At 44.5% G+C, this 17,079-nt stretch overlaps 1 protein-coding gene across 3 annotated transcripts in view; it reads left to right on the top strand.

Annotated features, from left to right (window-relative positions):
- The first annotated feature begins 346 nt into the window (after positions 1-346).
- The window catches only part of SAMD10 (sterile alpha motif domain containing 10), an 80,170-nt gene continuing 63,437 nt past the window's right edge, over positions 347-17,079 (top strand). The window contains exon 1 of one of the 3 annotated variants that reach the window (XM_069243245.1): positions 347-688. In XM_069243245.1, the coding sequence (XP_069099346.1) occupies positions 613-688 (76 nt within the window). In that variant the 5' untranslated portion in view covers positions 347-612. The remainder of the gene's footprint in view (positions 689-17,079) is intronic. The other 2 variants (XM_069243243.1, XM_069243242.1) reach the window with 2 other exon arrangements.

Below are 17,079 nucleotides of genomic sequence, written 5' to 3' on the forward strand. Positions count from 1 at the left end.
GAGAATGGGAAATAAAAAATATAGAGGGAGAGTAGGAGGAAAAAAGGGGGAATGTGGTTTGTACGGGGCAGGGAGATAGGAAATGGGTACTTAAAGAGGGAGACGTTATAGGGAAATGGGCCAAGACGGGAACACAGGGATGGAAAACGAGAAAGGTATAAGGAAAGTGAATACAGGGAGGGAAAAAATGGGGATAGGAGGGTGGACAAGGGAAAAAAAGAAAGGAGACAAGAAAAGAGAAAAGTAAAACAAGACAGGCAAAGGGTGCACTGGATAACAGAGGGAGGGGGAGAGGTTGGGGGAGGGGAGAGGCTTAGAGGAGGGTGGGGGCATGGGATACAGCAGAGGAAGAGCTTAAGGCAGGGTGGGGCATGGGAGATAAAACAAGGAGAACTGGATGAGGAAATAACGGGTCGGACGGGGAGAGGAGGGAGGGAAGGAGGGGTCAAAGAGATAAGAGGTACCGGGAGCCGGCTCCCCCTCCTCAGGCTGCAGCGGCGGCTGCTCGAGCCTCCTCCCTCAGCCATCACTGGAGGTGCATGCAGCCAGGGAGAGGGCCGTGTCCTTCCTCGGCACCCCGTCTGCAGCCCGTGCCCGGAGCCGGCCCCCCTCATGTCCAGGAGCAGCCCCCTCAGGAGGCGGGATGCAACACTGAGCATGAACCACCCGGGACAGAAGGGCACCGAAGGTAAGTGCACCCTGCCACGGCTGTGCACCGGGTCTGCCGCATTCCCTGGTCCGCGCGCGCTGCGTGCACCTTGCCTATGTCTGCCCACACCGTGCAACATATATATCTCCGTGCACGCTGCGTGCACGGGTCATGCTCTGTACACAGAGCCTGAGTATGCGCCTACCTGCATCTTTACGCAGCGCGTGCACCCTGTTTACAACTGTACCCATGATGTTTATCATACATAGATGTCTGCGCATGACAGGTGCACGACACCTGCCTCTGTACACATACTGTGCAAGTCGCCTACCTGCCCCTGCACACGTCGCCTGCAGCATTCCCGAACCTGTACACGCCACGTGCACCCTGTTTACATCTGTAGGCGCCTAGTGCATCATGCAAATGAACCACACCTACAGTGTGCGCTCTGCCTACCTCCGTGCACACCCTCTGCAACATTACTGAATGTTTACACGCGGAGTGCAGTCTATTTACTTCTGCACACACTGTGCGCATCTTACATGTATCTCGGTAAACACCGGATGAGGCCTCACCTACACCCCCGTAGACACAGTGTGCACCGTACCTACAGACTTCGTGCACACTGGGCATCCACCGTGGCATAGGTGTCAACTTTGCAGCAGGGTCCACGGCACGATGGGCCCACTACTCCCCGGTCACGTCAGTCATTTGGTACAAAATTGGGTCACAGTTCTTTATTTTCCCAGCTTGAACCCCTGCGGTGCGTTTGGTTGACCTCTCTTGTTTTGAAAAAGCTGCCTGCGCCCCACCTACCAACCACTATACCTGTCAGCTGCCCCTGTTGCCGTACAAACCCTGCTTACCACTGTAAATGCTACGTGGGCACTGCTTGGCTCTGTACTTCCGGGGAGCAGCATTTCTAAACCTGTAAACACCGCGTGCGCCCTGGATAACTCTGCACACGGTATGTACACAAGGCATGTCTCATCGGCTACTTTCTGTACAAAACGGAGGCACCTTACCTACCTCTCTACTAGCTGAGGGCACCTTACCTGTCTCGGTACTAGCTGAGGACACCTTACCTGCCTCTGTACTAGCTCACGACACCTTACCTACCTCTGTACTCACTGAGGGCACCTTACCTGCCTCTGTACTAGCTGAGGGCACCTTACCTACCTCTGTACTCACTGAGGGCACCTTACCTGCCTCTGTACTAGCTGAGGGCACCTTACCTGCCTCTGTACTAGCTGAGGGCACCTTACCTGCCTCTGTACGCACCAAGCACACGGTCTCCAAAATGCCTTCCTCTGTACATGCTGTGGGCATTGCACCTGACTTGACAAACTGTATGCACACCGTACTTGTCTCTATGAACAGTCATACCTGTCCTTCAGCACACACTGTGTGGGCCATGTACACTCCTCTAGATACACCAGGGGCCACGTATTTACCTCTGCCCTTGTGAACCATGCTTGCTATACTCACCACAGTGTGCATCACAGCCATTGCTCCACACATCTGTGTGTGTACTATGTGGGCAGTCGGTAAGAGGGTGCGGGGGGCAAAGGCTCAAAAACACCCGTCTACCTCGTGCACTCTGTGCATGCGGTGTAAGCACATCCCCAAACAGCTGCACACTTTGTGCACTTACATTCACAATTTCTACCTCTACGCAAAAACTGTGTTCACCGTCAGGGCTTTAGGTAGGATGAAAAAAAGTGGGAGGAGTTCTCAAATAGGGGTGTGGCTTAAGAAGCTTCACTAGGAGATCTTTTCTAACAGGTGTGGCCTATGTAATTAAGGGTGTGGTTTAAAACATCCTACTAAAATTCTGCGCTCGGTATAGTGTGCCACGTGCACAGTATTTTGGTGCTTCTCTGAGCTTCCTGCTATTGCATCCAGACCTATCACACAGTAACAGGCATAAACGTACAAAATAGTAGGGAAAGTGTTGAACTTTGAAAAGATTAGATTTACTATTCATAGCCCAATCCAAGCAACAGTAGGGAAGGTGTTGGACTTCGGAGGGTTTAGATTTTTTATTCCCACGCCAGTCTAAGGAACATTAGGGAAAGTGTTGAACTTCAGAGGAGTTAGATTTACTATTCTCACTCCAGTCTAAGGAACAGTAGGGAAAGCATTGGATTTCAGAGGGATTCAATTTACTATATGGAAAGTGTTGAACTTTGGAGGGGTTAGAGTTACTGTTCCCGGTTATATGTTGAAACCACAAGTGCTTCAAGCACCCATGGCTCAACAACGAGTTCGGAACAACAAACCCGTTGGTATCACTAATGCCTTTGCCACGAATGCCTTTACAACGATTTTTCGTTGTAAAGGCATTCCTGGTAAAGGCATTAGTGATCAGCATGCACGGTTCCAGCATGCGTCCCCCCTAGCCGCCCCACCCCTAACAATTACCATGACCCCCTACCCCTACAACCACCCCAACCCCCACCCCCAAAATTACCACAACCCCAACCTCCCTCCCCTAAAACCTAAAGCACCCCAACCCCCCCAACCCACCCCTTAAACCTAAACCCTGACCCCCTCCCAAACCCTAATCACCCCAAGCCCCCACCCCCAAAAACTAAAAATACCCTGAGTCCCCACTCCCACCCCTAAAACCTAAAGCACCCCAACCCACCCCTAAAACCTAAACCCTGAACCTCCTCACCCCCAAACCCTAATCACCCGAGCCCCCACTAGACCCCACCCCACCCCCCAAAAAAAGCCCCAGTCCCAGCCAAACTTACCTCCTCCTTCACCGCGTCGACTCCCTTCTTCTGTGCCTTAACCACGCATGTACGTGGTTCACAAACGCTTGGTTAAGGCACGAAAACCAGAAAGACGTGGAAAACGAAACCATTGTTTTGCTTTCATTTTCCACGACTTCGTGGTTTAGGAGTCGTTGTTCCGGGTGTTTCCTACTATTCCCACTCCAATTTAAGCAAAATCTAAGAGAGTGTTGATCTTTGGTATGGTTAAAAAAACACTATTCCCTCTCTATTCTAAGCAACAGTATGGAAATGGCTGGACTTTGAAGAGGGAAGGTTTACTATTCCCACAACAACTTTAGCAAAATCATGGAATGAGTTAGTCCAGTGGGTTAAATTTGGTATTTTAACTCCAATCCAAGCAACATTTAAGAATGCTGGTCTTTGGAGAGGTTAGATTTACTATCCCTGCTCTAATCTAAGCATCAGTAAGGAAAGTGTCAGATTTAGAAGGGTTATTTTTATTTTTCCCACTCCAATGTAAGCAAAAAGCCGGGAAAGTGTTGGAGTTAGGAAGGGTTAGATTTACCTTTCCAATTCCTAATACATTTTGGAAAAACATTTATATACTCAACAGCATAAAATTATTAAAAGATATTTCAGATAAAAAATGTTTTCTAAATAAAGAAAATGTAATGTAATTGAAAGAAAAACATAATAAGTTGAAAAAAAATTTAATGAATACAAAACAAAATGAATAGATTTAAATAAACACACTTCCTTCCTTACTACCCAAAAACACCAACCCCCCAAAAAATTGAAAATAAATTATAAAAAAAAATAATATTAACATTGTTCATAAAGGAAATCAAATTAAAACCAATAATAACATTAAATGAATTTGATAAAGTTAATTATAATGTAGTAATTAAACAATAGAAAAATAAAATCTGCTTTTAAATCCCAAAATATATTTAAGTAATTTAAATAATAACAATTAAAACATTTAATTTAATTTACATTTAATTTCTAATTAAATAGCTAACATACAAAAACAAAAATGTATAATTTAAATAACTTTTTACCCTACTGCCCTACAACCCATAACGAAATTATAAATGAGTAATTAAACTATAGAAAAACAAAATTACAAATTAAAAAACCTCAACATACACTTAAATAATTAAAATAACAATTGATCCAGTAAATAATTTACACAATTAATAACCAATTAAATATGTATTTAACTTACATGTAGGCAGAATAGTATGTTGCCATTATACATCTCGCCTAACAGAAGATATGTTAGACTACACATAACCGCTCCCCCCCAGACACACACTTCCACAGTCTCATGATCTCAAAAACGTACTGTAAATAGTGAATTCTCAGCCCTTATTCCTTAAACATCAAAATCATAGACTCACAGCTCAATTAACAAGACAAAGCCCCCTATTCAACAATCTGACCAGAGCATAATATGTGCAGCATCTGACCAGAACTTAATATGTGCGACAGCCCGAAAGGACCCTGACACTAGCACAGTGACACACTGTGACAGGGACACGCTGAGACTGAGACAAAATGACCCACACTAGGCCAGGGAGACGCACATCACAATTCAAACACAAGGCCTACTGTTCAAGACCCACCCCCTAGGCCAGGGGCATGACCCCTGACCATCAGGCAGCAGTCTGCCTATCGAGGGACACACCCGTGCCTAGAGGCCCTACAAGTAGCAAACTGTGCGCTACACTCCAACTGCACAATATGGTTATGCCTCCGACGTTGCACACACTGCGTGTGCTTCATGCCCACGGCTCCACACGCACACACGTGAGCTCTTTGCCTGTACCTTGGGCCCATCGAATGCACTGTGCTTCTATGTGCACTTAGCATGTGTACCATCGCTTTCACTGTGCACGTGTTGTCTGCACATACCACGCAGTCCAGCGCTATAATTACTCTGTGCGGTATACCTACCGCTCTGCTCATTCCATGTTGCACTATAGCTACCGCTCTGCACGCGCCGTGCACACCATAACTCTCGGAGCACCACAAGTGTATCACACCTGTCACACAATTGGGGCGGGGGTTATTCACAAGGTATTAGGAAATGCGTAAAGTAGTATTCCCGGGAGTACTCTTTTACATACGCTCACGTGCCTTTATGATTTCCCCCCAAAATATCTAAAAGTGGATTAAAAAGAAAATATTCAGGGATTCTTAATATACAATTAGTGCAAACAAAAGGACTGTCCCAAATGTGCACTTTAAAAATAAGGCGTTGGAAGTTTCGTTCCTGAGTCACAAAGGGATATAGCAGTATGTACAATAATACTCCTTTAATACTACTCCCATACTCATGAATAGTTTGGTGATTGGCCCCAGTGCGTACATGGTTCCTAGGGCACACAATCGGCGCCCTCCTTACATTCCTGTACCCAGACCATACTCACATCATATTATGTTAAGTATAGCACTTAGCGCTAGGAGCCGCTCAGAAGGCTTCAGGGATCTGGAACACCAAGAGGAGGGGAGAACATTAGAGGCGGATGGAGGAGGGATATAGGAGTGTATCAATTATTATGTGCTTAACAGCAGAGGATTTTTTGAGTCCCTTTTGGAATTTGGTGTTTTGTTTGTGGGTCAGGTTCTGTGAGCGTGAGTGGTACGTTTTCAGGAGTAAGGCTGAGTGAACTGCGTGCACAGCAGTTCATGGCTCCCAGCATCCTGTGGGGGTACACATGTCCCGTTCTCTTGTATCATGAGTACAGGTGCCCGTAGAGATTAAATGTAATCAGTGACGGCAGTCGGGGTAGCTCCTTGATGCCCTTACGGTGAACATCTAGGCTCTAATTCTTAAGTGAGGCTATCTGCGTTTTTCTTCTATTTCGTAGTTTTGTGGTTTCCTTTGAAGGGACTTATGCTTTCCACAAAGTATTGCCGCAATTGATTACAGAATAACACCAAGAGGTAATCCATTAAAAATAAATGAGTGATTATAACCCGCAAATCAGACTTCTTGTTGCCCATCACATTTGCAAGTGTAAATGTGACCCCTACTTTTGTAAAACCGACCACTGTGAACTCAGTGCGACACCCCCTAATCCTCACGCACACAAGCGTGTTAGATCAATTCAAAACAAGTTGGCATAAGCACACCACACCCAGACACTCTTAAAGGGTTCCATTGGTGAGTAATGTCACAATATGTCACAAAATCCCACAGATGTCACCGAACAATTCACATAGCACATTCTATTCTAATGCTGATTGTTGGCGATTGTTAGTGACGTAGAATTACTCAAGGAGTAGAGTTGTTTTCGCTTCACATGATGCCTCACAAAGATACAGCCTCCTTAGGGTGGACAACAGACAACACTGACCCCAGTGACCCCTGAGGAGCAAAATAAAAGGTGAAATCCTTCGGCTCCACACAGGACACTATAAAGATCTCTGACAGGACCTAACCGTATGCTTCTTTTTATATCCAATAGGAACCATTACCAAACAGCACACGAAACAGGCGGCCCCTCACCATTGGCGTAGGAAGGGTGTCATGCGCTCCAGTGCAAGCGAGGGAATGGACCTTCATGTGTGGTGAATGTGTAATATAAAAAGCATCCAAGATTGGGGTGCACTGCACCCCTTAATCCGACTAACCCCTGGTGCCACTGCAAATGCTGCTCTAATAATAGCTACACACCTGATCCTTACTAACCAAAGGCAAGGACCCCAGGCCACCATCACTGCGATGGGTCTACTGAAATGACGGATCACGCTGCACACACACTGGTAACATAGTATGACATGTTTGCGTTCTAACTACCACTTTGAGCACACCATGTGCAGGATCCTTACTCCTGCTCACACATCATGTCCACCAACCGTCTCTTTGCACACACAGTGTGCACCACCACCCCTGCTCTGCACCATCTCTGTGCAGCACACCTATCCATTTACCAGTGGGGCTCCAGCCCTAGAGGCCTGGTCAGACCTTTATAGGAGAGGGGCAGTAGGCAGCTTTTTCATCAGGAGTCCAGGTAATCAGGCCTGCATCCCTGAACTATAACCTGCTGCCACCACTGCTGGTCAGCTTGACGGAGGGTCCACCTCAGAATGGGAATAGGCACTGGAATCGGGTATACAACCCCTGATTCCTCTGTTACTCCTCATTCATGCCAGATTTTCAGCTAGGGATGTTTGCTGCTGCTTTGAGCACTTGGGTCTTCCGGAGACAAAGTTTTGGCCTGTGGGATTGCCACACTGACCTGGCACCAGAAAGGGGGAAATACACAACAACAGTTGCAGCACGTTTTCTCATGAGTCTGCCTCTCCCGTGCTAAGGTGCAATAATCCACATCAGCAACATCTGATCCTAGTATGCAAGCAGTCTTACAGAACTAAACAAACATTGGGAAAGCCAACAGATCTTTGTCACAACACCTATTGGCTTTAGCAATGATTTACACCTGTGCAGCTATAGTGCTTTATGACTAAAACTAATGTAAAAGTAAAAAGCACTATGAAACGGCTGTTGCATTATTTTGTAGGTGCGCACCAGCGTGGATGCGTGCACCATGAAAATGGATACTGGAGAAGTGCACATGTGAGAAAGAGGAACACAAAGTACACAAGGGAGGCAGCTGGAAAATATAGACTCCCATGGAGTGCTTAAACTAAAAGAAAAAAGTACCACCTGAAAAGTGAGCAGCATAAGGACACAAGCAATGGGTCCATGCTCCAGGGAAAGCGCAACCACAAGAGGAGGAAGGAAAGTCCACAGAAGCTGACAAATAAAAAGCAAGCAAACAAACGAGAGTGACAATAAAGACAACCAATGGTAAGCAATGGGTGGGCTCTAAGCCTAGTGTAAGCTAACAATATGTCTCACAACAGACTGGACATGCCCTGTCTTAGGTGAGACCTAAAACGTAATACACTGGACTATTGGTGCGTGACTACAGGACAGCATAGAGGTTTGGGAAACTAATAGCAAGAAGTAGGTCTGACAGGAGCCCACATTCTCTAATAGAAGGTAACTCAGAAGTACAAACAACCCTCAGCAGGTTAGGAATTCCTAAACAACTGTAAGAGAGAAGCCAACCACAGGAAACTGACATGGCAATGAGTGATCTGCATTCAACCCCCCTCTGATGGTTGTTCATAAATTCTATCCAGAGCTTCAGCGCTTCTCCAGGGGTAGTAAACACTTTATAAATACTCATCCTATAACCTAACTACGTTTACTTTGTACAAGTCCCAATGCACACAAATATACATATTGGCGAAACTTTGAAAAATACAAGGAGATTAAAAAGAAAATCACAAGAGTGCAAGAGGGTGTGCTGACACTAGCTATGCCCATGTCACACAGCCAGCAATGAAATACTCCGTAGGATATTTGAGGAAAGCCAAACCAGCCGTAAACTAGAAGGGAGATCAGGGAAATGCAGGGGTGCTTCAGTAGTTATTGTCGTGGAACAAGCAGATGTTGCTGAGATTTAACCACCAATGGAACCTGCAAAGCAGACCCTGATGATTCCTGAAAAGGAACAGGCTTACTGCGACTAAAATCACTTGGTTTGGCAAGCCAAGCGGCAGCTTGCAGGCACCGGACTGTGCAAAGCCCAAACCGAGGAAGTATTAACAAACAGCAGATTTTACTTTGTTCCTGTGTTATAAGTTTATGTCTTGTGCTTGTCTGGTCCGGGAAAGCACTGACTTCCATAGATTTACTCACTATGGGAAGCCAGAAGTGCCCATCATAGTGTTAGAGCTGTGGCCTTCCTTGAAACCTACTCCTATTCTGTGCATCAGTCTGAGGCTGGCCTCTACTTTAATACTCTCATTCCGTATCCATGCCGAAAAATGTTTTTTGCATTTATTTAGGAGTTTTATATAGTGCCACTGTCACTTTGGTCACTGCAGAGCGCTATAGACAAATCAAACCTATGCAGAATGAAAAGCATTGTGTGAGTCCAGCCACTTGTCAAAGCCGATGCTAGAACCAGTTTCCTTCGGTCAGTCCCTGCAGTGAGGTAGCTTTCTGGTCCGAAGCTCTGTAATAGTTAAGAAGAGCTTTTGGATTGAAGATAACTTAAAAGAGAGAGAAGTTGTGGAGTTTTCTAGGTCCAGATTCATTGATACAACTCGTAAGTCTCTCAAGAGTGTTACTTGGAAAAGGAAAAACCCTCGTAAAGACGGTGTTTTCTTACTTCGGAGTGAAATGGTCTTTTAAGTGTTTGAGTGACCACCATGAGTCGAAATGGCCCCCCACAGTACTACAATGTAAGGTTGGTGAAAATCCCGGTGTGGTGAAGGGTTGATTGCAGTACTTAAGTGAAATAACAATAGGGGCTCCTATGGGGTGAACGTACTTGTTAATGCCTGGTCTGAGTAATAAACGTGTCTGTTTCGCGACAAAAAAATTACATTTGCTCACCAGCGTTTCTCCGTTTTAATGTATGCACAAGGCAAGATGCTCCTAATTTCCTGCCTTGTGTGGGGATTTGCATGCTTGTTGCTGATCTGGGACGCGTCTTGAAAGCTTGCATTAAAGTAAAATTGTAAATATTAAATTAAGCTGTAGTGTACACATGTTTCGTTCTTCGGCGTCTTTATCTTGTTAGATATGGGTTGTAATTTCATAACATTGTTTTAGTTAATTTGCCCTCATATAATCCAATATAAATTAAAATGTACTTCTGGTGCAGCTGTGGCGTTAAAATCAAGTTGTACTGTTGTACTGTTGTTGCAGTGTTTAGTGTTGGAGCTGTTGTGTTGTAGGGCAACAGTGGAGCTGCTGTGGTTCATTGCAGATGTACTGTGTTTGTAGTGTTGTTTTATTTAATGTGTTAATTGATGTACAGGTGGTGTTTTGTAGTAGTGTTGTGTGCTGTGGTGGTGTACTTGTAGTGTTGATTTTGTTGTAGCAGCATTATTGCTGTGGTAGTTGTATAGTGGCAGTGTGGTAATGTTGTAGGACTATTCTAGCAGAAGTGTAAGAGCGCTGGCATTGCAGTTGCAGTGCTACAGTCGCTGTGATGTCACCAGAATGCTGTAGTTGTGATGTGGCAGTGTGTTAGTGTTGTAGTTGTCGTGTTGTGGTGTTGTAATTGTAGTTGGTGTTTTAGTGTTCCATTTGCAGTATTGCTATTGTGGTAGTGCTGTAGTGGTGTTGCATAGCATTGTTGCTGCCTTGATACAGTTGTAATACTGTAGTGATGGAGTTGTGTTATTTCAGTAGTAAATCTGAAGTCGACAGCCTATGCACTGTTGTGCACTGACAGGCTGACTCGCTCAGTTGGGTTTATCTGATCTTTTTCACCGGCATGGTTAATGTGGCCATGAGAGGTTGCTCTCTCAAATACCGACTCCGCATGTTTTGTGTGTAATTTCATCAAACGTTTGATTCCGCGGGGTATCTCAGCCTTTGTTCTCGGGATGAAAACGCTCAGTTGTACATATTTCAAAAATCAATGCACTTCACGCTGGTATAGCACTTTATCAGTGTGCTTGTACAACCCTTCGGAAATCTGAAACACAAGAAAAATTGCTTATTTCTTACACTGCGTCAGGGGTTAAGATGTAAGCATATTCACAAAAGGCAGGCCTGTTAGGGTTGACAATATCAGGGCAATCTGTACAGATTTAAATGTTCCACATGAGGTAAAGCAGTGCCATCAATAGTCCATATATCCAGATGTGCTCCTCCTTTCATCTAAAATATTCAGTCTTTGTTTTTTTGAGGCTTCGAGCTTTAGGAACTATACAGAAGGCTCGACCACCATATAGTTCACAAGTGAAAACGTTTTTGCCTTTAAGAAGTGGTGGCCCTTGAAACACCTGTTGGCTGGCTGTATCTGTTGGGCATGTATGAAACCAGTTTTATTCTTGATGAAGACTCAATAAATACAGATTGAATGTTTTAGATGAAAAGAGGACTTCGTCTGGACAGATGAACTATTGATGACGTTGCTTTACCTCTTGTGGAACGTTTATATACAAGGTTGCACCGGTGGGATGTTGGTGTTTGGAGGTTGTGGCGCTGGGCTATTAATTCCTTTTGACGCTAAAGTAGTGACTTTACTCTGTACAGATTTATTGAAATTTGCAATACCTCTTACAGTGAATATACCAAGGAATTATATAATCTCATCTTTGATTTATTGTGTTAATACTTTTGTGTATAAACAGAGACTCACTGATATCTTTCCAACAGTTATTATGAAATATAAAAGAATATTTCCCAGTTTACTTTACAATGCTATGCTATTTCTCTATCACAAGATCTAATATCCTGATAATGTCACAAATTGATACGCAGAAACTGTATGTACAAAGTATTCAACCATGCTGAAAAACAACTGCAATTGAGAGGAGGGTCCAGGATATAGGGCCAGATGTACCAAAGGGTTTTACCCATTCTGTGTCAATGGGAAAATGCTTTGGTACATATGGCCCATAATTCTAAAAATTGATGGACCATAATACAAAAGTCAAAATAGTAGAGGGGTAGGAACCCAGGATGCCCTAAATTAGCCTATTGTCTAAAAGTGACGGTCAACCTTAAAATGTGGGCAAATAATTCCCAAGCCCACAAACTAACAAAGACAAATATAAATGGAGAGGTTAGACAGATAGTTGATGGAGGAAAGTGTTCAGTATTCATTTTTCTTGACCTCTCAGCAGCATGTGACATACTGGTGCATGATCTCCTGGTTCACTTTCGGAAGAGTTTTGCTGGGTTAAAGCCATTAGCCCTTTTATGTTTTTTTCCCACTCCTAAGGAATCGTTCCCAGATGTGTAAGCTGGGAAGGCCCTTCTCAACACCTAACATAAGGATGAAGGGTACCACCTACCTTCACACACTCAGTGTTTATATGAAGCCTTCACTGGCCTTATCCTCAGGCACTATCTTTTGTATCTGTAAAATACCAACAACCCATAGATCTCGTTAAAGATTTATTATATCCCATATGCCTGCTCAGTACCTTTTATTAATCTGCTGCTTAATGGAGCAGGTGGATCGTGGATGAGTCAGAACTATCTACTGCTGAATGGTTGAATGACTGAGGTCAACAAGCAATTACACTTTAGGTCCCTACGTAAATGTTCCCACCAAGTTGTAAATGGTGGAAAAGCTTGGGGTTTATTTTAACAACATGCTGTCAATGAATTCTCAGGTCAACCATGTGAGTAATAACACCAGGTTTCATCTATCTCGAGTTCATATTACCAAGTAAATATTAAAGCATTGAGCCATGGCCAACACTGGGCTGAACCGTGCCAGTTTGTTCTATCAAAGTAATTCAAAAAGGGCTTGATAATTTCAAAAAGTAAACATGATGGGGGGAGGAGGGGTGACAGGTCCCAGGTCTCATATGAAGCAATCATGTTTCAGCGGTCAGTAGACATGTGTAGTTGTCTCTGTTGGTGTCAGAGTAAAGCTTAAAAGTTACTTCATCTGAAAACTGTGCGTGGAATGGCACCAACATATTTAAAAAACCTGACAACGTGAGAAATTAAGTAAAGGGCCAGATGCAATTATGATTTAGAACATTAATAGTAAACTGTATTCCTATACAATGAAATTGCAATGCAGAATTAGAGGAGGGGCTGTCAAGGGCACAATGTACACTAAACGTTATTAAGAGCAGTTTGATGAAGTGAACCCACATAAAGTCTACTGAATATGACTACAAAATATACATATACGTTACCTTATTGCACAGCCAGGGCCTTGTAATGATTGGATAAAACCCTGTGTGCTCAGATACTCTATAGTTGATTACAGGCCCATTATCCAAACTTTTACTGTTCAGTTTGGAGGGGTGGAGTAAGTAGAGGTGCAGGGCTGCTTTTCACATAAGGATGCAGCAGAGGAGACGACGGTCCCCACAGCTTTTCACGGCAGTAGGTTAAGAGGGGCAGGGCAAATATCCTATCAAAATTGGTGGCATGACTAATGAGCATACACAGTGGTATCACAGGAAGTGGCATCATAGGAGGGGATGTCACAACCATTTTAGACCCCTGGTTTTGCTATGAGAAGGTCTATTTTGCAGTCTGACAACCTAATAGAAGTGTTCTGCCTAAGCGCATCTTATGCACTGTTTTATCATTGTCATTTCTTAGAAGTGAAAGCCTGCTTGCATGCTTTAATAAATCTCAGTGGATTAAGCACTCATTGTTGAGACTTTGTGTGACCTGCAGGTCCTGCCATGGTTATCCTCTAAGCACAATGAAACGAGTACCAAATATGTTCTTCTTTGAGGTACTGGTCCCTCCTGCCAGGAATCGGGGTGGCAGAAAATTAGGACACTGCTCGTCCCACATAAAGAGGACGCAGTTCTCTGCTGCTTAAGCAATACTGTAAAATAGGGGGATAGCTCCGAATCCCTGTTCTGATAGATGGTTCTGGGCCAGATCCGGGATTCAGCCAACCCAGGAAGATATCCTGAATTTGTCCTGGTGACATTTTCTGACACTGAGACACAATTCAGCAGTGCCCGCACATTTTACGCATTCCGTTCGGTGCAGCAACCTGCAGGTAGTGAAGGAGCTTTCTTATTTTTACTTTCAACCAGGGCACAAACTAATGCCTGATTTTAAGGGCATCATCCCTGCTTTTGTTCAGGTATCATCCAGGCTGGAGCCCAATTCTAGCCTATCATCTAGATACTAAGCCTATGGAAGGAATCAGAGGCGCATAGCTAATCACTTCACAAATTCTTTATGGAAACCATGACATGGAGGCGGGTTTTTGACTTTGTTCAACCCCCTATGTAAGAGATGAGCATGCACTGTAGGAATGATAGATTTATCTGTGAGTAATTGCACAAATAATTATTTAAATGGTACCTACTTTATTTATTTAGTTCTTTCATAGTGCTACTCATCCCTGTGTTGGGTGTCATAGCCCTTGCATCACAGAGACATAATAAATCATAAAAGTGTGTAAATCAATGTACAGGTAATAGTACTAAAGACAAGGAGGGTTATAAGGTTGGACACATGTTGTCCATACTTGTAGACAATATACGCTAAGAGTGACCGGAGAAACACAGAGTCAGTACATAAAACATAACGCAGTGAATAGAATTGTCTGTGCTGACAAGACTTTATTAATTACCAAAGAAGCCCTTCTTTGCCATCTCTGAATAACAGCAAATTGAGAAAAAAAACAATGAGGACCTAAACCGTTGACTTACAGTTTGCATGCAGCTCCTTGATACTGGTAAGTAGATCAATGTTTCATATTAAAAAGCTTGTAACTTATGAACAGGAAATAAGAAAATGATCTCAGTGTCAAAAGCAGTAACCCAATTACCTATCTACATAAATACATATCTGTGATCGTCATGTTACGCAGTGTGCTTTGAGGTAGGCACATAACCCTCTATGCTACTTTATGAGTCAAAACTGTGACTGGACAAAACATAGAAAACTCTCAGAACAGCATTAAACACCAGAGTTATCTTAGTACTATTATAAGTCCCTCAAAATTGCTGGGCACACAAGGATGGCAGGGGTCTTGACCCTGAAGGATTTTTTGAAATGTAGCCTCTCTATGACCAATTGGGTAATGTAGGACAGATTTGCTGCCACATTTGTTCTTTATGTGAATTTCTTAGCAGCAGATTTTCTTTTAAATAAATGTATAAGTTGACTGTCAAAATCTACTTTTCAAGCTCTGCCCCTCATGACCCCACCCCTTTTTCTCTTCCACACTTTAACTAATAAATTAGTTAATTGAGTAAATATGTTCCAACTCCAGCACTGGGCACAAGGGGGCAGTGGCCCACGCACAGTGTGTGGGTAGGCACCCTATATTCTCACCCAAGTTTCCACTCGGGTGGAGGCCAGGTGTTTACAGGAGTGTAGGCCAGATAGTTACAGGAGTGGCGGCCAAGAATTTACAGAAGTGAAAGCCATGTGTTTACAGCAGTGGAGGCCAGGTATTTACAGCAGTGGAGGCCAGGTATTCACATGAGGGGACGCCACGTATTTACCAGAGTAGAGGCCAGGTATTTACTGGAGTGGAGACCAGGTATTTACAGGCACTGAGGCCAGGTATTTACAGAAGCAGAGGCCAGGTATTTACAAGAGTGGAGGCCAAGTTTTACAGCAGTGGAGGCCAGGTATTCACATGAGTGGAGGCCAGGTATTTACCGGAGTAGAGGCCAGGTATTTACATGAGTGGAGAACAGGTATTAACAGGCGTGAAGGCCAGGTATATACAGGAGTGGGGGGCAGGTATTTACATGAGCGGAGACTAGGTATTTACAGGAGTGGAGGCCAGGTATTTACAGTAGTGGAGGCCAGGTATTAACAGGAGTGGAGGCCTGGTATTTACAGGAGTGGAGGCCAGGTATTTACAGTATTGGAGGCCAGGTATTAACAGGAGTGGAGGTAAGGTATTTACAAGAATGGAGGCCTGGTATTTACAGGAGTGGAGGCCAGGTATTTACAGTATTGGAGGCCAGGTATTTACAAGAATGGAGGCCTGGTATTTACAAGAATGGAGGCCAGGTATTTACAGTATTGGAGGCCAGGTATTAACAGGAGTGGAGGCCAGGTATTTACAAGAATGGAGGCCTGGTATTTACAGGAGTGGAGGCCAGGTATTTACAGTAGTGGAGGCCAGGTATTAACAGGAGTGGAGGCCAGGTATTTACAAGAATGGAGGCCTGGTATTTACAGGAGTGGAGGCCAGGTATTTACAGTATTGGAGGCCAGGTATTAACAGGAGTGGAGGCCAGGTATTTACAAGAATGGAGGCCTGGTATTGACAGGAGTGGAGGCCAGGTATTTACAAGAATGGAGGCCTGGTTTTTACAGTAGTGGAGGCCAGGTATTTACAGTAGTGGAGGCCAGGTATTTACAAAGGTGGAGACCAGGTATTTACAAAGGAGAACTTGGAGGATGTCAGGGAAACAGATTCGGGTTTAGTAACAAAGAGGGCCGGAGGCCTCCACTGCCAGCTGCTTTGGTGGCGGAGGCAGCAGGCAGAGGGGTCCTGCGATGCAGGAACTGACAGGCGGTGCTGGAAGGGAAAGCAGTGAGTCTTTGTTAAGTCCTTAATGGTAAAAAAAAAACGATGCAAAGTGTGCATTGACCTGAAAGTAAAGGTCTACATTCATTGCTGCTGAGAAGTGCTAGTACTCTCCCTCTACAAATAAAGAAGTGCGGGTACCCAGTACCTAACAACATCGGCGCATTCTAAGCACAGGCAGTCTGTTCATGTGAGAGTACAGAGGACGGGGTAGTCTGCGGCACAGACAGCCTCCCGCAGCCGAGGAGGCTCTCATCCCCTCATGCAGCGACTTCTTCAAGGACAGCGAGGGGGTTAGTGTCTGCAGCAGTCCAGTTAATGTACAGCTGGTGATCACTGGGTGATTAACGAGTGTGGGCGCTGCGGTGCTATGCGATGCCTCAGAAGTCCAGTGATCCGATCTGATAATGGAAGATGCTGTGAGGGGCTGTATGTGCTGAAATGTCGTGTGATGCTGGAAGATGCTGCGAGTGCCCTCAGGTGCTGTGAGATTCTCTCATGTGCTCTAAAATGCCGTGTGATGTTGGAAGAGGCTGGAAGGTGCTCTCATGTGCCGAGATGCTCGAAGATGCTGCGGAACTCTCTCGGGTGCTGTGAGATGCTCTAAGGTGCCAAGAGATGCTCTCAGGTGCCAAGAGATGCTCTC

This window comes from Pleurodeles waltl, chromosome 7, assembly GCF_031143425.1.
Source record: "Pleurodeles waltl isolate 20211129_DDA chromosome 7, aPleWal1.hap1.20221129, whole genome shotgun sequence".
Lineage (NCBI taxonomy): Eukaryota > Metazoa > Chordata > Amphibia > Caudata > Salamandridae > Pleurodeles > Pleurodeles waltl.